The 26542-nt window shown below is 43.1% G+C and overlaps 1 protein-coding gene across 1 annotated transcript in view; it reads left to right on the top strand.

The window, feature by feature from the left end:
• Positions 1 to 26542, top strand: part of frem2b (FRAS1 related extracellular matrix 2b) — a 58229-nt gene that overhangs the window by 11511 nt on the left and 20176 nt on the right. Inside the window, exons 3-6 of the mRNA XM_034603885.1 lie at positions 16891 to 17037; positions 21358 to 21588; positions 24329 to 24454; positions 25429 to 25680. Of these exons, the coding sequence (XP_034459776.1) occupies positions 16891 to 17037; positions 21358 to 21588; positions 24329 to 24454; positions 25429 to 25680 (756 nt within the window). The remainder of the gene's footprint in view (positions 1 to 16890; positions 17038 to 21357; positions 21589 to 24328; positions 24455 to 25428; positions 25681 to 26542) is intronic.

The raw sequence follows: 26542 nt of genomic DNA, 5'->3' as shown, positions 1-26542 counted from the left end.
ATAGGCTGCAAGCTGCAGCAAATTACACAGCCGGTCCAGTGGTTGTGTTTTCATGAGATTTGAGGGTGTTAGGTTTTTCCCTCCGAGTCCGTCTGCGCTGCGGCTTATAAATGATCAGGTAGTCACTTTATTGTGATGGAAAAATGTTTGTTATGATAAAACGTCTGGGAGTTGATTATAGAGCTATTCCTGGGTAACAGCTGCTTCTCCCGGGCACGAAAAAGTGAATTACAAAGAGGATTTAGGCTAATCGTTTTAGATGGAGAGTGATTTACGCGGCTCACCGGTCCCTCGTGTCCTCAGTCGCCAACTTTGAGTTATAATGTTCTCATGGGTCTGTAATGCAGTTACGCTTCATATGTTTATTATCCAACATAACGAGCTGTGTCTGTAAATGTATCCTCGTTTAATGTGCATGTGTGAAACCCAGTGATTTACCAAAGTAAAGACAGATCTGCTGCAGTGAGGAACCAAACAAGTGAAGAACTTGTGCTCATCCGTGAGAGGGTGAAGCGTTTATTGAGGTTCAACAGGCTCGAACCAGTCTAATTCTTCTTAGGGAAAACATTAGAAAAGACGTTATTAATGATTGGCTCATGCTACAAGGCGAGTAAGCAAAAACAGGTTTCAATTAGGCAGGAAACTCGCCAGTGGAGGTTTTTCTGTGTGTTTCCTTGGCTCGTGTTTGTTGGATCACTTTCAGCAGATGCTCCTTTTCCTTCATTGCAGCTTCTTTCTTCTCTGGACTGCAGATTTCTGCCAAACAGTCAGAAAACACTGAACACATTTGGTGAGGAAAGCACCCTCTGCTGAGTCAGATGTGTCGGCTGGGACTGAAAACAGTGTGATAGAGAGAGATAATGATTTCGGAGAGCGGCAGCATTTAAAGTACATCTTTAAAATGTTGAAAGTGATTGTATATCACATATAATTCGGGTGAAAGATTCTTCCACAGTAAGCTGCCCTCATTTTCTCTGAGGAGAACAGAAGGGAAACCCTCTTTAATGAGTCCTTTCCTCTGTTTAAATATGCTGCCAAAGTAAGTGCTCGGAGCCGGGGTTAATAAAGCTAAAGCAAATTCCCAAAAGTATAGAGAGCCCAGGCCCGGGCTTGTTCCCAGGATGATGATGATACGTGTCGTCATACCCGCCTTAGGATATCAGTGTAGCAGAACTGAGGTTGTTCAAGTGACGCCTCTCGAGAAAATCCCTCTTTTGTGGACGACGTGTGCAGGTTGAAGATATCAGTGCTGAAGACAGTCGGGATTCAGCTGCAGAAAGCCTGATGGAAACATGTACAAAACAAATACAGCTATTATATAATAATAAGGACTGGGAGATATGGCCAAAATTTATATGAAGAATATCGATACGTTATTTTGTAAGTTGAAAGACTGCTTTTTGCTCCTGAGTGAAGCTTGTGGTTTTAAACTCTTCTATATGGACAGAGAATGACAAACACCTGATATAGAAGCAAAACATTTTACAAACCTGAGGTAGATCAATTTGTGTTATACATCTTCACTGTGCATGTACATCGATATATATATGGGACATTTGTTAAATGGCACATCCTTGCACTGACAAGGAACATTCAGCAAAATGAAATGATGGGAGCAAAATTCAAAATCTCTTCCTCTGATGGGATCATTGCATTTGTGTCTCAAACGCACTTGATGAGATTTCCTTTTATGAAAATCTGATGTTCCCAGAAAACAGCTGGAACTCTGACAGTTAGCGCTGCTGTGACATCTCCTTTTTTCCCCCCACTGAATTTTCTCTTTTAGTTCAACTTTGCAAAAATCACTCTGGATAATGTGTTTTTCGGCCCCTGGAGCCCAGCGCTGGGCTGGAGCTGCTCCTTTCAGCCGTGCTGCATGATAAGCCTCTGACAGCTTGGCTCGGGCCCTAGTGTCACAGCTCTCTCCAGCTGAGCCCGGGCTCCAGGATTGGCGGGTACACCTCCTCCGTGCACAAACATTCACAGACACACACAGAGCATCCAGCACACATCCATGTCAGGGCCAGCTGCCTGAGACAATAATCAGAGACGAAGCTGGCACCGCAAATAAATAGTGCATCGACTACAGGCGAGTTTAGTTGATAATCACTTCATCTCTGATTTCAAGCCGGTGTCTCCTGATTAGCTGTGATAGCACGGAGAGAAGACACCACCTCCTTTTGTTTTGATATCACTGGCATTCCAGCATGCCAAGAAAATATATACAGCAGAGAGAGTCTGAAATATTACCCAGTTTGAATCACCCCCTCGTGGGAAGGTTTTCATTTCATACACTCCCGACGAACACGGTATAGAGTCTGGAGAATATCACGGCTCTCATCACATAAAAGGTGCTGATGAAACCCATTGGGGATTCTGTGTGTGGATCGAGCTGCCTCCCACCACCCCCACCTTCATCCCCGCCCCTCCGCTCTCCATAAGTGGAGTCTGATGGGCCCGGATATGAGAATTCATCTGTTTGAGGAATGGGAGGGGAGAGCCGTCAGAGGAGATGAAAGATACAAGTGCTCTGTTGGTTCCAGTATTGATGGGGGCAAGGCGTCAAAGCTGCTTCCCGTCGCCTGTAGCGATGGGATGAATGAGCCGATGTACAGTTCTCCCTCTGAACGCCGCCTGCGTTGACAAGTTGCGAGGGCTCGAACGGAGCAGGTGAGCCCTGCAGGCACGCAGCCTCATCCGCACACGAGTAGAAATTATTTTTTTTATATTTTCCCGCAGAGTCGATGATGAGTAAACAGAGAGTGTGCGACGACAGGCATCGTACGGGAAGTTTGCGCCCCACTTCTCTGCATTTCTAAAAATATGTGACGGCCTCAAACTGTGTGGTTATTTAAGTCGGAGAACATTCCTGTCTTCTACTTCATGTTCCCCTCAAGCATCTACAGTGCATCTCTAAAAAAAGTCAACTTTTAAAAAGCTTTCCGGAGGCACGCCTTGAAAGAGCTGTCATCAAGTGACTGGTAAAGCGAGTAGTTTTTGTTAAATTGTGGACGGCCCCCTGTAAATCAATCGTACTCATCTGGTCTCTTTCTGCAGAGCTGCAGGCAGCAATTATCTAGCGTTTGTTTTTTAGCTGGTCCGTTTTTTAACCTGCACACGTACAAAAAAACTTTTTTGCAACAACCACAGAAAATGTCCAGGACTCGGATCAACCCCCCCCCCCCACACACACACACAAAGAAAACTGAGGAATGTCTTTCTGCCTGAAATTAACTCGACCATGTCTGGACTTATCTCGGTTTTCCAGGACACGGTCTCGGAGTGACGAGTTACATATTAACAAGCAAATGGGAAAAAGGAAAACAAAGAGAGGCCACGGGTCCAGACAGCCGGACAATCTCATTCAGCAGCTGCATTTAGCTCCTTAAATCTCTAAGTAATTGCCTGACGCCATTGCAATTACTGCAACAACAAAAAAATGGTTCTGTAACACTTTAAAGGTTATCACTGGTCAATGAGCCATATGCAAGAGCTGGGTTTTTTTCCCCAGCACATTGTGAATCATTACAGGGAGAGTCTGCTGGGTCCTGGGATACCTCTGGGACACTCGGCTAACAGATTCAATTTAACTTTCTCTTAAAGGGCATTGAGTGTGCGTGAGTTCAAAATGTCACAGATGGAGCAACAATGCAAATCCAGCACATCTCCCATGTTCTCTCCCGCTTTGACATTTTAGCCTCTGTCCTTCAGATCTAATTGTTCTCGGCGTCTGCGGAATCTGAACTCGCTGCCTCTTATTTCCTCGTTTCCTCGGGGGGGCCAGGTGTTGTGCTCCTCTCACCGGGTTGTGCATCTGTTCCAGCTTTGAACACGATGGGTCTCTGAACGGCAGCTCCGACACGGAGAGCAGCTCCACGTCAGCTTTTGTTGATAGTTTCTGACACTTTTGATCTGCTGGTAATTTTTCAAAGCGTTGGGTTGTTTGGTTGGGTTGGAAATATCCTCGCTGTTATCTCTACTTGTCTCAGCCAGTGAGCACTGCTGTTCCCTCATGCTGACATAATTTTTAACATTGATCCCTGTGCAACGTTAAATTATGCTGCAAACTCTTAGTGGAAATTTCTATTAAACCTTTTGTAATTGGCTTGTTTGGACATTTTTTCATAGATTTCCAAAAAGGTTTTGCCTGATTTTTTTAAAATCAAGATCCAACAATTATTCTTAATCAATGAAAATGTTGAAAGAAAATCTCACAGTGTAGTTTTTGTGTAATCCTGCTAACTAACAGACAAAGCAGACACTAGCGTGGCCTCCTGGACTCTGAGGTAAACAACCTGCTCTTTCTGGGAAGGTTTAAGCCTCATGACCTGAGCTGATCTCAATTTTTCAGTCATTACTCTCAACGTCCCCAGAGGGAGATCTGGTTTGCAGCCAGAGAGTGAAGTCGTCCCTGGTGGTCTGTTTTCATATAGGAAGCATTCTATTGATCCTCTTGTGTTAGGTTAGGTGTTACACGTCCAACTTCGATGAATTATATACAGTATAATGTACATAGTTACATACAAATACAACATTACATCACTAACACAACCAATAATTTGAATAGTTACATGTAACTGTTTTTCCGTTGGACCATTGCATCAGCGTAGTTAAGTTTAGAATCTGAATGTGCTGCCAAAGGTTTGCCCATCGTAATGAAAATAATGCTTTTTTTGTGGATTAACTTTGTTTTACCATGTGAAAGTAATTTCTTTGAAGACTGTACTTACACTCCAATAAACTGCACGACAGTATCTCAACTTGAGATGGATTGCGATGATAGGATTGAAAATAATACTACATGGAAATAAGGCAAGAGTAATTGGATAAAGAGTATATAGCCATGAATTTAAATCTACATGTTATCCAGTGTGGTAACTGTAAGTACGATTTTAAATGTTATTCGCATTGGCCAACACATTCATTGGATTCATGACTTTGCAACAACCAGAGTCTCCAACTTTTTCACCTAAAGTTCTTTGAATTAGTTTCTGTTTTAACATTCACATTCTCCCCCCCAAAAAAACAACCTCTTTGTGCATTGATTCCAATTTGCAGTCGGAGAGTCTTAATGAAATTTGCCAAGCAACATCAAAAGCAATCTTCTTTCAGCGTACCTGTGCATATTTTTGAAAACCGGGGTTTGTTCCTCTGCGCAGACAAATCTTCAGTCCAATACTACAAGGAGGAGACAATAACAACACTAAATCCTTTGACTCCTTTCATGAGCGCAGACTTGCATGCTTATCTGTTACATGCAGGCTTGCACAGTTCTACGCGAAAGGCTCCTTTTCACCAGTCGTAAACAAAGGAGCAGGAGTCGTTTAACACTTCTTTAGGAATTACCATTTCAGCTTTTCAGGGAGCAGTTTACTCTCATGTGAGGATTTGCGAGTAACAACTGTGAAATGCAGCAGAAACATGTTGTCAGAAATGAAACCAGCCCAGAGAACAGCCCCGACAAACCCCCGGCTCTATTAGTATGGAGCTCATGAGTCTGTGGGACTCGGATGGGGTTTTATATTCTATGGCCTCACACTGCTGCTTTCAGCAAACAGTCCGCCATTATTCGGTCTGACAAGAGAGCAAACACTGTGTATTCAGGGGTCAAGAAAAAGCACAGCCCCCTCTCTTTGTCAGGCCCATTCATCCTGCATCCTTAGGTTGCTTTGTTTCCTCACACATTTTCACACCTTCCCTTGTATCCCCTTGTTAGTTCGATACCTCTGTTCTTTTTCTAATCGGTCACCGGCAGCAGCAGCAGCAGCCGCAGTGTAGACTTAACGTACATTTAATACATGCTGTTTTAACAAAAGACAGATCTTTGTCTCCATGAGCTCACGTCTCGAGTCAGTGTCTGACATGACATGGACAATGTGTGTTAATCTCACACGGAGTCTCAAATGGAGTGTGGCGTGGTATTCCTCTTTGTCTCGGCCAAGGAGGTTGTGTTTTCACTCCTGTCCATTGGTTTTTTTGGTTGGTTTGTGAGCAAGATTACATAAAAACAACAGAACGGATATCTTTGAAACTTGGTGGAAGGGTGTTGTAAAGGTCAAGGAAGAACCCATTAAACTTTGGTGCAGATCCGGATCATTTTCCACTTTTCTTTAACACTTTCTTTGCGAGAAAGGGCAGGTTTTTATTTTTTCATGGATCTTGATGAAAAATATCAGGCACATTTAGGTGAGTGAGTGCAATTTGCAAAATAAAAGTGAAGCTTTAGACGTTAGGTAAGGGTAAGGTAAATTGTTGGGACAGTTTCCTCGACAAAACAAGAGAATGAAAGAATTAGGCCAGCTCATGCTAGACCCTGTTTAGGGTTGGGCGAGATTTAACCTTGATTAGAGTTAGTGTTTGGGTTAAGGGTTATGGTGCAGGTTTGACCTCATGCACCTTACTCATAATTTTTTTTAAAGAGGTTCACATAAGATTGCCAAAGTTACTTGAGCAACTTTTGGCTCAAATATCCAAACTGTTCATACCAGGAACTGTCGGGTAATGAGTGAGAAACTCGTTTTTTACTCTCTTTTAAATCCACAGTGAACTTTATGTGCGGGCGCCGACAAAAAGCCCCGCAGCTGCTAATTCAGCCCTTTGTTGTTATTTCCTCTGCTATTGAGAGTTGGGGGGGCTTCTGCTCTCTAAACCGTGTGGCTGACAGTTAATTAAGACACTCGGGGCTGCATCCTCTTTGACAGACAGGAATGCTATTCAAGGGCAATCGAGGGGTACTTTGTCTGACCTCACCTTCACAATCGAAACGAGCAAACTCCCCTGAAACCACTTTTATATACCTCTTTTGAACCTGTTCCCAAACTCAAGGTCAATTAATTGATTTAGTTATTTACCCGCGCTGAGATATGAGAACATTTGACGTTTCATCTTTTCAGTTTTCAGGTGCAGTGCTCGTCTTCCCTCGAAGCAAGGTCAGAAAAACAATTTTTTCGGATTCAGATTGCACCAGATTGCACCATATTTAGTAAATGTTAAAGAGAAAAATAATCGGTCTTTCTGAATCTTGTTAATAACTGTAGGGGAAAGAAATACTTTAGAATAACTTGTGCCCACCCAGCTCTGAACAGTTCCAGCACTAATGATGTAGCCATGATCAGGGAGAAGTCCTGACCTCAGGCGCTTGGCAGGGACACCCTGTGCCCCCGGCTGGGAATCGGCAAACCTGCGACAGACGGGTCCTCTGCAGAGTTGTGCATCCGGAGTTGGCCGCTCGCTAATCCTCAGGTGTTGGGACAGATTCTGTTTCAACTCGTGTTTCCAGGCGAGAATAATAGGATTATGCTTGTTTGAATGCACGTATATGTGTCGCCAGTCATTTCTAGACACAAAGATCCACTGTATTGAGCTGTTTTTTTCACACGATTCATATTTCTTCAACAAATTGATTTCGAATGGTCCTCGACAACTTTTAAAATGCTGCAGGCAAAGTGCTTCTGTGTGGGTTTTGGGAGGGTTTTGTGTAGGAGGTGACTAATGACATCATTTGTGGCAGTGTGAAAGGACAGTGGAGCGTGAAGCCGACTCGCAGGACAGGAGCGACCTCTCCTAACAATCACATTGTACAGTATTTCCTCTTTCCTGGGCCACACAAATAAAGGAGCCATCTGAGATTATAAGAGCTCTGGGAATTCCTGCCACACAGGACCCGCGAGGGGGCTCCTTTACTCTGCGACCCTGGAGGAAAGTCGCAGCACAACAACCTTATACTGCACATTTGGAATTAGAGACGGAGCGTGCAGGAATGCAAAGAAGGTTATTTTCCTCTTTGCTTAATAAAAGGTTTCTCACTGACTGTCATATTGAAGGACTTCTTCTGATTCATAAAGGCATTTAAATCAAAGACAACAAGGTTTGAGTGCTTTACCTTGAATGCCTTTCTGCAGATGTTGCTTAGGGATGCATTAGGGAAGTTATTTGTCAGTGTGTCTGTTTTTTGCCTGTGTAAGACTGAACAAAGGGGAAATTATAATCACTGGACTTATTTCTGCTCCGTTGAAGTGGTGAAAATAGGATCCAAAAAAGACTAAAGACAGTTTGTTCTTCCCTAAAACAGAATAAGTCAATATGTTCCCATGGATGTGAACAGGAGGTAAATATCCCAACACCTTCCGAGGCCATTTGAGGAAATGGATTCGTGATGTGGTCGTTGAAAGTTTGGGGACAAAAGTAATTCCAGCCATTGTGCTCCACATTTGGAAAGTGCACACAGTTAAATCACTTCTATAGTTGTGGTTCAGATGTTAATCTCAAAGAACTTTACCTGCTGCGAGCAAAGCCTTCCCCCTGCTCTAAGCCTCGTGTGGCACTCTGACCCAGCACTTTTGTCTGGAGGAGCCTTTGGCCTTTTCTTTCACACCCTCAAATATCTCCTCGGAGAGACCACTGTGTCAGAGCGGACGCGGAGGCGACAGCAGCCAGAATGGGACCCTGCGGAGCGGCCAGATTTAAAGCGGACCGGTCCCCTGAAAAGGCTGCAGCCCCGGTAAAGAAAAGGGGCTTCAGTGCCTGTGAAATCTCAACAGTTCTAAATCTTTCAAGCCACGGCCAACTCCCCACTCGTAGCCGCTGATACAAGGCTTAGGGTGATTAGACCATATCGCTCTCTCGCGCTCTCTGCTCTGCTATGTGCGTTCTTTCCTTCAGCAGGATTATCATATCCCCCCTTTTCCCTTAATTGGAGAGGTGAAAAGTATGCCGGTATGGTCTGGTACATTATGAGGCTTAAAGACAGCTCATGTAACAGAGTTGTGATGACAGAAAATTGTCTCAGTTCTTCACAGAAGTGAATCCTTATCTTTTCCTTAAAGGGATAGTTTACAGAAAAAGGAAAATACAGCCATTATCTACTCACCACTATGCTGATGGACGAGTGGGTGAAGTGTTTGAGTCCACAATACACTTCTGGAGTCTCAGGGGTAAACAGCGTTGATTTATGTATCATAAATCAACCGCCCCCCATCCTTTCTCGTAAGTTTGGTTCTAATTAGTGATTTGATGCTTTTAGAATGGGGTGAAACCTCATGATTTATAGTTGAGACCATATCAGAGATATTTTTGTTGAATTTCTGGAAATGGGAGGAATTGGATTGCCATTTCGACCCAGATCAAAGAACGGAGGATTATCCCATATCACAGGAGTCGTCTTCTGTCTAGTCATACAACCATATACCTTTTAATTTGAAGCATTCTGGCAGTAATTTGTGGTTGAAGATCAAAATGTTGGCTAAACAGAAAAATACAATAACCATCTTTTGCTACCGCCGCTCAGGTCTGAGATCAAAGACGGTTGTTTGGTGAAGACTTTGGAGCTTTGACGAACAGTGTAGTTATTTTTAAAGAATTGGCTTAAACGGGGCTCTTAAATCTGCTTCATCAGACTTTTTGGCTCCCAGTGCAGATACAAAAACTCCCTATCCAGCATTTTCATCAGCCGCATTATTAAATATCTCTGTGCACGTAAACAAATGACACATGGGGATTGTTTTTTGGCACAAGTGTAAATGAGCAGTTTCCCACTGGGGGAGAGTTTTCATTTTAAAACAGTGTTCCTGCAAATCATCGATTTAGGCATTTAGACAATGAAGTCAATTAACATGACAAAATGATCGAGGGCTTCCCCGTTCAAAATCAAAAGCTGCTTCTTTGTTTGAGCTGTCTGTACATTAGTGGTGTAATGATTCTCCAAATTCATGGTACGGTTCATAACCAAAATGTTCCCACACTGCTGCTGGCATGGATGTGCTCGGGGGGTTTGCTATCTCAGGGTTATTATCCATCTAGAGCTAATTAAACCATAGCCTGTTACTCCAGGCGTGATCCCTGGATCAGGATTGGACCAGACTTGTCATGTGACACATGCAGTTGGAAGACAATGAAAGGGGTGTAATGTGTAATATTTACAAAATACACAGCTTGTTCTCACTTGTTTTGGTGTTCATTGTGGAATGAAAAGCATTTACTAGCACCCCAGTGGTCCAAAAACCTGCTGCACTGCAAAAATGGAAATCTAAATAAGATGAAATATCTTTAATCCAGGCAGTAAAGGCTTGTTTCTGTCGACCAGGCAGTTTTTATGTTGGAGTATTTCATGTGTTTCAAGCTTTTTTATTATTTTTAAACTCGTTAATGAGATTTTATTAGTAGTAAGTTAATGTTTGAAAGAATTACCACAGTTTACTAAGCTGCTGTAAAACCTCAGCTCTCAAAAACAACAAAACCCAAAATAGGCTTACAATCTTTTGGCAAGGGGGATTTTCTTCCTCTGTTGTCAGATACTTATGTTTATTTTAAGTGTTGTTTCTCCTCTTTTATTATTTATATCCTGCTTGTTTTTGAGAGCACAGTGTTTTTCAGTGTAAGTCTCTAGTTTTCTTCAACTGTAGCTAATGATAGAACATTATACTTTTGTTGATTGCTTGGTTGATTGTTTTTTTGGTTGGTTGGTTGGTTGGTTGGTTGGTTGTTTGTTTAGTTAGTTAATTGCTTGGTTGCTTGATTGATAGATTAATTTCATTCATTAAATGAAAATACAATACAGATTTACATAATTGAATTAACTAGGATATCTCAATAAAGTTACATGACTCACTTACTGTTCAGATTTCATGCCTTTATTATTAAATTACATTAAGTTAAAATGCTTCCCTTGCTGTCGTCCTCCAGTTTGCTCTGTTTTAATGCATCTGAAAGGATTTTGTGTCATTCACATTGAACTAGAATCTCTAGAGTGTGAGCACATCACTGCTCCGGTGCACAGCTGTACATCTCTATCCATCTATCTTTAGTGTTTGTGTGACATTATAATGTTTCAGAAACTCTTAGCACAAAGTCCATGTGCAGTATATGATCATTAAGTATTTTTAGCTGCATTATGTCCATTGAACAGGCTTCACTGGCGAGTCCATAATTATCCCGACTAATCAGTGCGCTGCCGGCTCTGTGGGCAAAGGACCGCCTGTCTGTCTGCCTGGCTGAATGAACAGATGAGGGTCCATGGGGCACCGTGGCCCCACAACGCTCGGCGGTGACCAAATAAGGGCTGTCTGCAACATGTATGCAGGGAGGAGACAGGGGCACCAAGTTGGCACTGTTCGGCCCCCTCGCATTTTTTGGCCTCTCTCAAAAGCTTTCTGTCCGTCATCACACATCCAGTATGTGAGCGGAAAGAACTGGGTGTTTGCTTCATGAACTGAACATGGGTTTGTGTGTGAAAAGGTTAATGTACAAGGCTGGTTATGGTCAAGTGGTTGAAACTGCAGAGGCCCGACACGTTGACGACACTGTTACTTAGAGCTGGAGACCAACACTACAGGGTAAATCTGTGAAGGGGCTGAAGAACATTAGAATTGGACTTTGTAGGACTCCTTTTATTATGAGAAAGTGAAAAAGATGTAGCAATAAAGTTTATAGATATAATAAGAAATATAAACTGAACTCCAGGTTCCTGTTATGAGGAGTATGATGATTTCACTGTATATTATATTTTTATATTTTTTTCTGCACAGACCGGCACATGAGAGATACTGATATTGTTCACTAAATTCTTTCTCAGTGCTCCGAGGGCTGGTTAAAGATTAACTCTGGTGTTTTCCTTGGGGCCTCTTTGAAGTGGACTTATACTCCAACCCCTGCTTATCTTAATTAGAAAGAAATCTGGGGGAGTGAAGTGGTCCTCTGGAACTGAGCACCTCCACTCCCCGGCTCTCTGAACGCACCGCTGCAGCTTTAACGCGACTTTAAGGCCTCAGAACTCAATATTTACTCAAGTGATGCTGGGACTATATGTCTTGTTGTGTAAACTGTGAAATGGATTTTTCTTTTTCATCCTGATGTCTGAAAGCTTCAGGTTTGGGGACGCACTCTTGCCGGATATGAAAAATAAATAATTGATAGAGCCACGTTTTTTTTGTGTGTGAATACTGCTGAAGACAAACAGGTGTTTGACGTGATTCATCTTGAAAAGCACAGCAGCCTCTGAGGCTTAGTTTAATGCGTGGGCTGCTTCCTCACTGCCATGTGAAGAATTTTACAAAGTCACCTTTTACTGTTGTTAGTGAAACACAAGAGGCACTCAAGATAAATTCTACCAATAAACAATCCTGGAACCGTCTCTGCCCGAGACGCATTATGATCTATTTGGTTAATTTTCGAGAATTATGCCTGAGATCAAGTGTATGTGCTTTGCTATAAATTCTACAAAGTGCGTGCCAACGTGTGAAGTCCTATAAATTGCACAGAGCGTCTCTGTTGCCTTTACCTCAGCGGAGGACAGGCTCCTTCACGACTCAGAGATCACACATGCAGTGTTTACCGGTGGCATACGTGCCAAGCGGCTGGCTTTAATCCAAATGGAGTAGGGAGGTCCTGTCATACACAGGTCGCCTGTCTCCGGAAGATTGATGTGGAACACACAGGAAGGGAAAAATCCTACACTGTGGTTTAGACCCCAAGAATGTATAACTTATTATAATCATCACTTGAGACATTTTCAGAGTCTCCATTACCAACTGATAAAACCGCTGCAGTGCCTGTTCTAAACCTTTCCTGTTTGGAATAGGCTGTTTTCCTCGGCTCGTAGTTGTGCTGTTTCCACATTTCTTTCTGAACCTGTAAGAAGTGAACCTGCAGTAATTGAGCTGCAGCAAGTAAAGACCGACTGCTGGTCTGCAAACAGCTGTTCACCTGTTTATTCAGAGTTCGGTGAAACGTGGCTCAGTATGCAGAAGCAAAAACTGGAGAATCAGTTTTGTTGTTGCCGCTGGTGGCCTGTTTATAAATATTGAATGTATCATGTGTCCTAATCGCACCAAAGTCGACACGGCACTCCCTTGGTTTCCGAACAATAGACACGCCAAGTGTGAAGCTGATCAAATGAACGGTTCTCGAGATAAAGCAGCTGCAGACAAAGACAGAGAGATTTGTTTCATTATTAGATAGTTTATTGAGTCCAATTATAAATGTGCACTGTTTGCTGCTGGGAAAGTGCTGTGTTGTGCCAAAAATAGTTTTTACCTTGAAATGTTTTTCTTCATCCATCTTATTAGGTTAATCTCTTCTTTCCAAAGAGTCCAACAGAGATCAGGCTTGTTTGCTATTATGCTATATCAAAGCTAATGCCATAAACCTTTCCTCTCCTGCTGAGCTTGTGATTTATTCTGTGGATTCACTTTATGATAATTTCCATATTGTAAGTGGTGCGATTTTTGGCAAAACACCACACAAAATAATTTACACTTGCTGTACTTTGGCATCGGTAGAAACAGCTTAGTTGGAATAAAGGGAAGAAAAGAGCTCTACTGGCGAAAACATTTCCAGGTAGATGTTTTGATAAGATAGAGTTTTACCTTATATAGAATTCACGGGACTGAAACTTTTGCAATGAAGATGAATTGTAAAGGTTGAACAATTCTTTGAGACATATTAAGGTCAGATACTCATTACGTTGTAAACAAGGTGCCTCTGAAGTCAAACACACATTTTCAAACAGAGAGATGCTTCAATATTTGTCACTGGAGAGTAGAACAGTTTTTAGTTTCATCTCAGCTTTGTGATTTATGCAGCTATTTGTACCAAGTCTCAAGTTCATCAGTATTTATTTTCTGCAAAGATAAATTAATGAAAAGTAAGTTTCTTTAGCATCCTTTTACATTATTGGTCTTCCCATCGTAAAGTCCTCCATGTACTCAACTAAATTTGAGTCATTGTGCCACACATTTTGTCTTTTTATCTCAGATATGGCAACATTTAGTCAAAAGGCATCAATACGAGGTGCACAAGTGCCCAATTTTACTCTCTGTGAGGATTTATTCACACTATTAGACCGAAGGGAAGAGTCCTGAACAGGTGCAGAGAACATTTCACATGCGCGCACACACAGACACGCAAACTCATAAATGCATGCGCCCTCACACCTAATAAAATACACATGGTGAATGTAGACGTCTCAGTGTACCCGTTGAGGAAGGAAATGGACAGAGTGGAGTGGCTGGCTGGACGTGACAGATTCACTGACCATAACAACTGGGGTGGGGCGTACGAGCCTCTCAGTTGTGCCTAACACAAGCGACAGCAGCGCAATTAAACCACGGAACAATGCCCCTGCACCCTTCGGGCAATTTCACTGTTATTTCACCACTTTCATGACCGCCAGATGTTTAATGGCAGTCATCTGGATCTCAACATCCTTCCTAGCAGCAGGCGACAACTTTCTAAGTGCAGTGTGGTGGGTGCATGCTGATTTTTTTTAAGAACCACTCAAGCTCCCGAGACATGTTGTAACTATCCCCAACAATAATTAGCACTCGAGGTAGTCATGGTTGTTGGCATGTGGAAGAAATGAAAGGCTGTCTGGAGGAGGTAGTGTTTGATGGAGCCAAACGCGTTGGTTAGGTCGAAGAAGAAGACGTGCAGTTCTCTTCCTTCCTTTTTTAGCAGTTTGAATCTGGAGCCCTATCTTGCTTGTGTGTTCTAAGCAACCAGGGCAGCGCAGTATACCATCTTTCTGCAAATAACGTTATGTTACATTCCTCCAGGAGTTTGTGTTTTTTTGTTTTAGTTGTCTTTCTGTTAGCAGGATTGTGCTTCTACTGGAGGGATGTGGTACGTGCCAGGAAATAACCAATAAAATGTTGGTGTGGATCCAAATTAATGGAAATTATGTTTTACTTTCTGTACAACATTTCTCAGAATTCATTCAACCTATGGCAGTGAAAGGGGGTGCACATGTACCCACACGAACATTGCTGTCATGCGCAATAGATTCCGAGTGACAGGCACACAGACTAAAGGGTTAAAGACAAGTCTTTGTGAGCTCCATGCAGGTACAGTACGTGCAAAACTGTAGCTGTAGGTCTTACCGTCTGCGTGACCGGTAACAACTTTATGGACTATAGCGGAAGCAACCACACGGCAAATAGTGACGCAAATGGCACTGCACACAGCTATTCATTGTAGCAACCGAGCGAAACACCAAGTTAGAGATCTCTTATGTTATTATAAAGAAGTGTAAAAGTTCTTTATGAAGTTAGAATATGGCGAGCCGCCACAGTCTAGATTATAATACCAGGAGATACAGATTTGACATGGAGAGATAGGACAATCTTTCAGGTGAAGGTATTCGCTCTCAATGAACCCTTCTAGGTTTGAGTGGTGATGGAAAGAAGATCTTTCCAACCACATTAAAGAGACTGATTTGGCCGACAGGATCAATGTGTGAGGCCTCTTTTTTCTTCGGGATTAGTTTTCCCCAGGCATTCACAATAGTTTATCTCTCCAATACCACCTTCATTAGTTTCCAGAGCCATCTCAGGATATCTGCAGTGCTCTGGTTGAAGGACGGGGGGCATATCTGGAGGTATGACTCCGCTCCTACCTCTCATCATTGGTGTCTTACTTTCAGGTCGTTGTAAACGTCCCTCTTCCACATTTTAAGCAATCCTGTCTTTTTATTTTCCTTTTGTGAAGAGTCTTTTTACACATCTCAAGGCTTCCTGGTAAAAAGATGTTTGTGCCCTCTTCTTTTTGTCTGTGAAGTTTTTTTGTCCTCTGCTGTGTTGCCAGGAAATCTTTTATATCTTTTTGTAGGAGGATGATACCCCTCGCTCTCCTGCCGCCCTCCTCTCTTTCTTCAAGAACCTTCTGTCCCTAACAAGATGTTCAGTTTCATGTTGCTTTCCATACTTCAGAGGGGGCGATGTTTATTTCTGCCTCGCTTCATTTTTTTTCCACCAAACTTTTCTTCTGCCTAGCTGTACATCAGGTCACTCAATCTTTCCAGCTTTTTGAATCTGCTGAGGCCCCCCCAGAACTTCACTTTGCTCTGTATTGACTTTTGCCCACTCATCTTTGTTGCTCGACTTTGGCCACTTCAATTGTGGTCTGTGTCCTTGCATCTTCTTCTTTGTAGCAGTCTGTGCCCGGCGGGGGTTTCAGATCAGATGTTCTGCTCGAATTAGTCCCCTTGGACTTTGGGTTATTGATGCTCAGCAGACTCAGGGATGTGTCCTGCTGCTGTGCTTCCTTCGACTGACTCGACCTTTCTTTCAAGAGATGCTGGTCAATGCCAGGTCCAAGATTCACCTCCTTCAAGCATTGCATACGACCTCGGCCTATGGGAGATGTTATCTTGGACCACCCGCAGCTACATATTCAGAGAAGTTGTCCAGAAGCTTATGTGTAAATGTCTCAGGTGCTGTGCGGATTATCTGACTCACCGCCAAGTTCTCGCCAAGGTCGATTGTCTTCCTCCAGCCTTTCTCTCGCAGACTCAGGGGTTATTTTCCATCTTGAACTTTCTTTTCACACGAGGGAAATATGATTCAGACTTCGAGCCAGTATGCAAGAAACTTCAATGCAAAAGTGTGGCTTGATTTATGAATGAGTCACTGCGCGCACATCGTTACAATTTTTTTTTCTTATCTCTGTGTGTGTGTGTGTGTGTGTGTGTGTGTGTGTGTGTGTGTGTGTGTGTGTGTGTGTGTGTGTGTGTGTGTGTGTGTGTGTGTGTGTGTGTGTGTGTGTGTCTTTATGGTCAAATGGTAGCAGTAATGCCCTCTAGGACTGTAGCTCCGGCCTTTGAATCCAACTTCAAAAGCAAAAGATAAAATAACCCAGTTCAGACAGGAAACAGACACCTTTTATCTTAATTAGAAATGAAGCAATTAGAATGCACGAACCCCTATTTCTTTTGCATAAGGGCAGCACATCCCTCATCCCTCCCTCTGAGTGAAGTCAAGTCCTGCAGGTATCCAAGAAATCGAGCTAATAAGGAGTATTTTTATTTTATTCGTCTCGTCTTTGTTTTCTTTTTGCCGTGTGATGAGTTCTGGCGAGACATCTGAGGTTGCTTTCTCTCTAATTGTGTTTTATCTGCAGGAGGCAACAAACTGAAGCACCAGCAGTTCCGTCTGAACTGGGCGTGGATCTCTTTAGAGAAGCAGAGCTACGTGGTGGATGAAGAGGTCAAGTTCCTGGAGGTGGTGCTGCGGCGTCGAGGCTACCTGGGGGAAACTTCATTCGTTAGTAAGTGAACACAACCTCTGATATAATAACAGTGATTCATTCCAAGGCGAGCCACACTTCATTATTCAAAGCTACTAGAGAGCAAGACATATTTTTTCATTTATCCAAAGATTTAGATTTTATTTCTGAAAAAAGGATGATTTTATTCTGGGTCCTGATCTGCAACAAAAATAGTGAATAACTTAATGCAATACATATTTTATAAGAAATATCTAAAAGTATTTTACTAGTTTAATAGATATTAAAAAAGAAATAAGAAGAAATGAAAGACGAACAGGAATAAGTGTTTATTTATCCCATATTTAAACATGAAGGTGCCATTGAGATACATAAGCTCTTCTGCCAGGGCGTCCTGGTCGAGATGGGCTCCAAATTAAAGGTCAAATCCAAAAAGAAGGAAAGTAAAAGCAGATATTCTATGAAAACTAATTTTAAAAGATTCTAAAACATGCCAAGAGAGGGTGAGGAGTACAAGTTGAAAACATGCGCAGCCCCTTTCAAGCATGAGATGCATGAAAGTAAAAGGCAGATTTACTCGACTCTGATCGGGTTGTTGGGACCTTCAGGGGAATTTTCTCTGATGATCTAATATTAACCCTTCTGGGGCAAAGTAGATAAGTGGTAACTTGCCCTACAAAGCTTTTGCAATGAAAAATTAGGATATGGACCAATGTCTATATGTTTATGTTGTAACGTGTTGTCCCATAAACTTTGCTCCTCACAGACAAACTTAACACACTTGAGTGACTCTATTGATTCTTTTCATTTGTCCTCGTAGCTGACGTTCACACAGATAAAGAAACAAACAAAGGGGATGAAAACTCACTCCTCCTCAGAAGATGTTGTTTGGAATTATTTCCAGTCCTTTTTAACCTCGGTGCCTGAGGCCGACATATTGATAGACGAGCCCCCCGCAGCACAGACTCTACGACATGCACCACACTCTTTGTATATTTTGGCGCAATTCTAAGGCTGGCCCAGACACCCTTTAGGGTGACACAGGCCGCGACCTTTCACCCCTCCCACCTCTCGACCATTATTTACATTCCAATCACACAATAGCACAGACGATCCCTCGGGGACTCCGTGTGCGCAGGAGAGAGGTCGCCTGAGGTTGGTGGCCACGGAACGACGCCACTCCAAATGTTAGCTGAGGCAATTTACTGGCTGGAACTAAATGAACAATACCTGTTCGTACTGTTAAAAAAACTAGCCGAGCATTTATGAGTGGAAGGAATTTTTACTACTGGCACAAATGGCCTTTTTTAGTGCTTTCATTTATTCCGTCTATGTAGATGAGGAGTGATTAAAATGGACCAATTTTAAAGGTCAAATCCCATAGAATATTAACTGTACTGTCGTCTCTAACTTTATATGCCCCTGGGCTTCGGGCTAATGAAATATCTCTGAGGTGATGTGCAGATTTTGCTGACCTTTACGGCGCCTCACACTGCACAGTCAATCTGCTCAGTGAAAAGAAGATACACATCCAGAGGCAGATCATCATCTATCGCTCTGCAGGCAGGTATAGCTGCAGATAAAAGTGAAAAGTAAACAACTTTGAGAACAGGAATGTGCTTTTTATTTTGTTGTTTATGTTGATGAGGTGCAAGAACAAAAGAAAATGGAAAAGTATTTTTCCTGTGTGACGACCTCGCACTGATCCCTCTGCGAATTAATATTAAACAAGAAAACAGTATATCTTTCGAATAATTATCTCTTGTTTTGATTCTCTGCAGCATTGCTACTATTTTATTAATGGTTGCATTATAAATTAAAGGAGCACCACTTTGAACTTGCACTCGACGTTCAGTGCCCAGAAAAACAAATCCGCCTGCCTTTTTCAAAATGTCCAAAGTCACTGTTGCGTTCTTTCGAGTGCAAACGATAGTTTTTTTTCCTCAGGGCAGTTTTCTTTCGATCTCGGCAGCATGAAGGGGTGAGGGGCTGGTAATGAATGAGGGAGGGTGATGGGCTTCTCCGTGATGGAAACCTCACAAAGAAAACTGTTATTCGGCTTTTTTCTTCCAAGGCGGGAACATTTTGCTTTGACAATGCCCTCAAAGTAGCACAGCGATAAAAGTTTCTCTCTCTAAATGCCAGAGTGGTGGAACCATTTATGTTGTGCATTTCTTTTTTACAGTAAGCAAATACATGTTTATGCACCAAGGCTGAAATGATTTGATCATGCACTCATCTGTTCGGTTCCTCGCAGTGGAAATATTTCTTCTTTGTTATTTCTATCCAAGATAAACATTTGCAGATTGAACAGAAAACAGTTTTTGTTGTGCTATCCCATTAATGTCTATTTGTACATTCCATCTGCCATTATCTACACCATGTATCCTTGGAGGGTCAAGGGGGTGAGGCCGATCTCAGCTGACAATGGGGCGAGAGGCCAGGCACACCCTGGAAAGGTCACCAGTGTGTCACAGGGCTGATATACACAGAATAACAACCATTCACACTCACACTAGAGTCTCCAATTAATCTAACCCCAATCTCTGTGCCTTTGGACTGTGGGAGGAAACCCATCCAAACACGGGGAGAAAGACCCAGGCCAAATTGGGATTCAATCCGGGAACCTTCTTTTTGCCAAATTTAGTCAATCACACACATCTATTTAAATCTCCAGAAATCAAACCCCTAACTCTAATCTAACTGGAGCTATCGTCATGAGATGTATCATCTTGTTTTCGAGGGGGTCCCAAAAAAGAAAGTTAGAATCATGCTACCCAAGAGGGAATTATTTTGGAGAATTAATTTTATCAGACATTCTTCCCAAAAAAATCAACCATTCTCTTGTCTCCCTAAGTTTTGCATCCTTCATTACTTTGTTACAGTGACTATTTTGAGTTTGCCCCTTCCCCTTCTGCCATGAGGCTTTAGGCAGCAAAAGAACTGTTTTGATTAAACAGAATAAATAGGCCACCTGAGCAGCCTGACAATTCAATCCACCCATCTGCCTCAGTGCTGCGTTGAGATCACGACTGATCCCAGGCCAGTGGATAGCTCCTCTTTCCCCAAACCCAGCCTGAGGGAACACAGGGGCCCGCCGGTGGAATACTGCTTCACCGGTCAGTGCAGATGCCACCTGGTCATGGATGCTACAAAGAGCGCACCTGCCACAATGCCTCAGAGTTGCTCCTGTGATCCGGGCCAGCCACTCCCAGCTCTGTGCAGCAGACAGGGCTGGGAGAAAATCATACTCACTGAGCAGCTCTTTGAAGACGGCTGATTTTCCAAGCTTCCAGCTTCCGAGCTTGACCATTTTATCTCAGCACATATGTGCAGGGGCCGTTTCCTTCTGCCTATGCTTGCATATCAAAGCCCACTTTTTATTCCCATCAAAGAATAGAATTGCTATTTTTCTTAAAAACCCGAAACTCATGCATTCCTTAATCTGAGGTCTTTTGAAGATCTCGTGGGTTGACGTGATATGATATTTCAGTTTTTTCTCTTCTTTGTGTTTCTGAAAAAAAAAGTTCCTGTCACGCCACTGGTCCATTTATCGGTTAATCCCTTGTTTTTTTATTTGTGGCAGCCGGTTGCATTGACATGGGGTGTGTAGCCATGTTCTTTATATCTACTGCCAGACCCCCTGCTGTGTGTTGTGTGACCAGTTAGCAAAAACAATGGAGAGGCTTTGTGACATTTCACTGGCTTCAGTGCTCCCTCTCACCAGGAATCCTGCCAGTATCACTGCCATAGTGGCTGTAAGCTCCATCAGACAGCTCACATGCTGAAGGTCAGACAACACAAGTCACCCTCCATCCACTTCTACAGAAACCAGGCTGACGTGAGGGATAATTGGCTTTATTCCCACCATGGTCGCTTCAAACACTGGGGGTGGGAAACTGAATCCCAAACGGAGGCAGCTATTGAAGAGTTAGACCAACTAGTGAGTGGATCCTCCTGATGAAAAACAGTAGTTTAATTGAGACATACAATTAAGGTTTATAACTTTAATTTGTTTCATTACTAGAAAAAGGTTTAAAACTCATCTCTTTCCTTATGCATTGAGTCGGCTCCTCTTTCAGAGACTCCTGGTTTTTAGCTCCTGTCTCTTTAAGACCCAGCCAAGAAAAACTGATAGTATGTCTCCTTTAATCATATTTATTGACAATATCATACAACCGTCACAATTCATGGCTACAAAGAATAACAGAAACCAACACGTCAAAGAAAAATGTTTTATATATAAGGTTGCCAGTGCCAAAAAAGGAAGAAGGTGAATCCTGATTTATTGGGATTTATTGGGTTCTGCAGATGTTACTTGATTATAATAACAACCCATTTTTTCCCCATGTCCTCCCTCAGGTATCGGCACAAAGGATGGCACTGCAGAGAAGGACAAAGACTTCCGGGGGAAGTCTCAGAAACAGGTTCAGTTCAACCCCGGTCAGACCACGGCCACCTGGAGGGTCCGCATCCTGTCGGACAGCGACTATGAAGTGTCCGAGACCTTTCAGATCCTCCTCTCGGAGCCGGTGATGGCCGCCCTGGAGTTCCCAGAGGTTGCGACTGTGGAGATCCTGGACCCTGATGATGGTGAGTAATAGAGACTAATTGAGATTTATTCAAATGTTGACTAATTCTACTATTTAATATTGGAATAGTGGTACGTTTTACTGAGAATATATATATTTCTTGTAGGTGAAACCTAAAGCAAATACTGCAATGTATACCTTGCTTTTTTCCTTTCTTTGGGAGGGAGGGGGGGGTTTGTTGCTTAACAATGCAACACACTTGGGCCTTAGAGCTATAATAGAGTTTGACAGCAGGACATTTTCAGTGAAATAACACAGTACATGCCCTTTCTCTGTGGGTTAGAACATGAAAAATCAATAAATGGGGAAAAAAGGCAATGCATTTTCCGGGAAAGAATGATGGGTAGTGCAGAGTGTCTAAAGGTAAATCTCTCTCTCACAGCAGAGATCTCAGTTAGGGTCCAGGAAGCCTTCAAACTTTCATTTCGGGCTGTATTCATGTTTCGAGCGTTGACTGGGGAAATGCTGCTCAGAAAGACGGATAGAAGAGGAAAGAGCCGACAATCACATGAAGACGGAACACCTAGAGCCCGAGTTGATTATGAAAATTGCTCAATACAAAGTAAAGAGGAACAAGCTCTTCTGTGCGAAGTGTTTTCTTGCCACAAAAATAGATAAACAAGGTCGAAGGGATGATGATGACCTCCCTTGCATTTGAAATGATTATGATGCAAATACGGACGAAGCATCGCTTAAAATGTAGAGCTGAGATACAGAGCCGCATAATATCAAAAAAAGGAAGATGCTTCTTATCCTCATCCCATCGGGCTTCATTGGGTGAAAAGGATGAATTTGCTGGCAACACTTTATGCTAATTATCATGTTAAGTTGCAGCTTTGTTTCACAAAACATCCGTCTCTGGAGGGCAATCAACAGAACTGGCAGCTATCTCTCTGCGAGATGTGAAATCCTATTTCCGTCTCTCACGCCGTGAACTCCGACAGCCAAATGTCTGCACCGTGTCATTATGCTGTTTATGGTTTGCGGAGGTTTTTCGTCTTGCGTCTTGGACCTCTCAAGGTCAAACAAACGCTGACGGCTCGTGAAAATGTATTTTCTTTTGCCTCTTGTTCACTTTTCACCGAGAGCAGAGGAAATATGGATTAGCCCGAGGGCTGCCACTGTGAAACTGCGTAAAATAAATGATTTCAGACTAACTCAAGTGGCTCGGATTGACGACAGCTGTCGGAAAGAAGAAATGAAGAGCGGCCACATCGTCCTTTGCGATTGTCCGCATGGTCCTTGGGAGGAAAAGGTGCAGGTCGTTTTCCTTTGACTCAGCAGCACCTTTTTAATGTGGGCGACCATGATGCTCAGTGAGGAGGATACAAGGCCTCTGTCTGAGCTCTGTGGATTTCATGGCTGAAATGCTGTGAGACCTCATTCTCTCTCTGAGCGTTCCACAGAGCTCGGAGTGAGAGAGAGGGAGACAAAGAGATGGAGCGCTGCCAGTAAACCCGCTCAGTAAAAAAGATGTGTTCCTGCTTCCAACTAGAGCAAACACACCTTTTTATTTTATTCTTGCAATTAATGCTGGCAACTACCAATAGGCTTCTTAAATGAAACTGAGTGTGTGACACAAATATGTTCTCGTTATTTTCCTTTAATTCCCTGAAGCAGAGGTCACTAATTGGCAGACCAGGAACTAGACACACAGACCGATTGCATACGTTTGTAAATTGTCTCACGTGACGGGGGGGGGAGGAGGTTGATGGCGCTTCTTACGTGCGACAGATGCAAAAATGAAAGAAACATCTCCCGGTGAAAAAGTGGCGACCCACACACGAGGAAGACACAGACGAGTGTGTCAAGACAGTCTGTGGCGATGAAAGCCGACACCGGCGTCTTTGTGTTGTCAAGAAAATCACGTGATCTCCGCGGCGGAGTTAAAACGTCACTTCCTGCCTCTGCCTGCTGCAGCCGGCTGCTCCGGAGGATTTGATGCTGTTGTGTGGTGTGTGCGTCCATGCAGAGAACCTCCCGCTGTGTTGTGCATGTGTGAAAGCCAAACTCTGGTTAAACTCCAGTTAGGAAAAACTTACACTTTTTATTTTATTCCTTCTAATTAAACTCTTTACTTTAAGATGCTCATTTAAATACAAAATCTTTCTCTTGTGTTTCTTCGCTTTTGACTTCCCGTGAGAAGAGTGCATTTATCTTTTATTGGAGTGCTCATTTAAAATCCGTCCAGTTCAATGTGAAAACTCACAGTAAATTCCAATATATATTGCACTGAATCATAACACTATGGAGACATAAGATGTTCTGAACCTCGAGGAAACTTTCTCTGTCTGGGACGTCTCTGAATTTGAATTGAATCCACCTCCTCTAAAACGATTCCCGACAGCTTTACCCCTGAGATGAGGTCGATCAGGTCAATAAGCGGCGCCGTCTCCGTGGGTCACACTGTATAAGCCGACTCTAAGCTGCAATATTTGCTGCAGATAAATAAACAGCAGACGGTGGGTTTTGATAAAACGTGACGGAGGCACTATCTGCAGAGCTGTAATTCAAACCAACGCATTAGAGCTTTTTTGATGTAAATAACGTCACACATGGTTTGATGTTCTGACGCTTTTCCCCCGTTCCTTCATCTTTCAGTTCACTTACACAGGCAGTTTTTTTCTTCCTACGAGTCAGATAAGCCTCAACAATAAAAGTACACAGCTCTGATAACACAACACCTCATATCACAATCAGGATCTCATGTGTGGATGTTTGATTTTTTTTCTCGCCCGCAGAATCAACGGTGTTCATACCCTCGGCTGTTTACAACATCGAGGAGGACATCGGCGAGCTGCTGGTCCCCGTGCGCAGGAGCGGGGACGTCAGTCAGGAGCTCATGGTCATCTGCTACACTCAGCAAGGTAACACGGGAACAACCTAATGGGGAAATGTCCGCGGTAAACTCCTGGAATAGAAATATGAGCGTGTCTCTCGAGGGAATGGCGTGTTCTGGTATAGTGCTGCTCTCCCCTTCCTCATCTGGACTGAATGCTTATCACTCATCCCACCACCATGTGTCGGAGCAGCAGATGGTGAAAGGAAAATGGTCAAAATGAAGCACAGCTAATGGCTCTTGCGCTCGTTTGCGCTGCACAGCGTTTGAAAGGCTTCCTTGCACATCAGAGGTGGAAGCGAGGCGAGTTAATGGATGCGTCAGATATGAGATGAAAGGAACCATAAGCTGGTCTCATCGCCGCCTTGATTGTCACAGGATATCACCTTGAAAAATGGAAGTGCAAAGACAGCGACCTCATCGAGATCCATGTTGGATGAAATGTTTCTGTGGATGATGAAATGCAGCAGGAAGCGAAGGTCGCTCTTTTCTTAAAGCAGATTTGTAAAAGAGCGGAGGTTGTACAGACGTATTAAACAGAAAGAAAAGAAGAAAGTTATTTCCAGGCATATCCGCCTAAAGTAGTAATTCAGTAATTCATGTAAATTGAAGAAAAAAATAATATCAGGGGGGAAAAAAAAAAATATTTCTATGTTGATTTTTGCCTCCTCTCCAAGGAGGTTATATTCTGGCTTCATTCCATTGATTTGTTTGTTTTTTAGCTGAATTACGCCAAAACTACTGAACTGATTTCCATGAAACTTGAGGATGGGACACAGGCCAAGAAAGAACCAATTAACTTTTTGGAGCGGATTTGGACAAAGGGCCAGATCCAGGAATCTCTAAACATTGCAAGATTCTTAAATTTTTTTGCCAGTTTCCCAGTAAATAACTATGATAATCCGATATATCTATGGGACTGATATCAATGTATGTGGTGAATATTCTGATGTGGCATATTTGGGATCATCTTTCTGTCATTCCGTTTTCTCCTCACTCAAGTCTCGGCCACGGGCACCGTCCCCACCATGGTGCTCTCCTACTCCGACTACATCTCCAGGCCTGAGGACCACCACAGCATCCTGCGTTTCGACAAAGGCGAGGTGGAAAAATCCTGCCGGGTGGTGATCATCGACGACTCCCTGTACGAAGAGGAGGAGAGCTTCATCGTCAGCCTCAGCATGCCCATGGGAGGACGGGTGGGCTCGGAGTTTCCCGAAGCCACAATTACAATCATCCCCGATGCAGACGACGGTAGGTTGACTCTTCACCTGTCTTAGGTGCAACGTGAGAGACGATGTACTGTGCAGGTACAAGAAGATAAAATGCTTTGATTAGTAAATCACTTTTTGCTCTTAAGAGACAGGTTTTTGAGCCTTTTCCATTCATTTCTAATTGTTAATTCAGTTCTGAATAAAACCTCAAGAAAAGGCGGCATAAAACTTGCTTCCTGGGCTTTTATCTGCTTTAGTTTGAGGTGTTAGTTTCAGCCCTCTGACGGAAGCTGAAAATGAATCTTGAGAAACTTTGGTGCAGGCGGTATCTTCAGCTGCATAAATCCATGCAGAGAGAGACGCAGAAACAGGTACAGACAGGTGTGCAGACAGACAGGAAACATGTTGGTGTGCATCTCTGCTATGTGTTTGAATTTCTTCTTCTTTTTTTTTTTTCTCGTGCGGTGTGTGTTTGTGCTTGTCTACCAATGTCTCGGGGAGAAAACGTCTGAGTGTGCGAGCCTCCTTCCCTCAGGCGAAGCCTTTATCTCATATCTGCAGGCTCAGACTCGAGGGCTGATAGTCTCCCATATTTTTTCCTGACGCCTCTTTGTTCCACCAACACCTGACGGCCATTCCTCAGTTCCCTATCGCTCTGACTATCTCCGGAAGCACCGCTGTGAAGTCAAGACTGTGTGATCGCAGGCAGGCGTCACTGGACCTGTAGAAACTGATAGTGGAAATGTTTTTATTTATTTTTATGGAACCGAAACGCACAGGAAGTAGATAACTGGGGGGGGGGGGGGGATGTGCTATTCAATTTAGCATCCCGTTATCTATTTCAAGCAGTCGGAAAATCGTGACTTTTGTGAAATGAGTAGTCGGCACGGAGCTGAAGTAAA

The sequence above is a fragment of the Hippoglossus hippoglossus genome, chromosome 13 (genome assembly GCF_009819705.1).
Source record: "Hippoglossus hippoglossus isolate fHipHip1 chromosome 13, fHipHip1.pri, whole genome shotgun sequence".
Taxonomy (NCBI): domain Eukaryota; kingdom Metazoa; phylum Chordata; class Actinopteri; order Pleuronectiformes; family Pleuronectidae; genus Hippoglossus; species Hippoglossus hippoglossus.
Note: the sequence above shows the minus strand (reverse complement) of the source record. Positions and strands in the feature narration are given on the sequence as shown.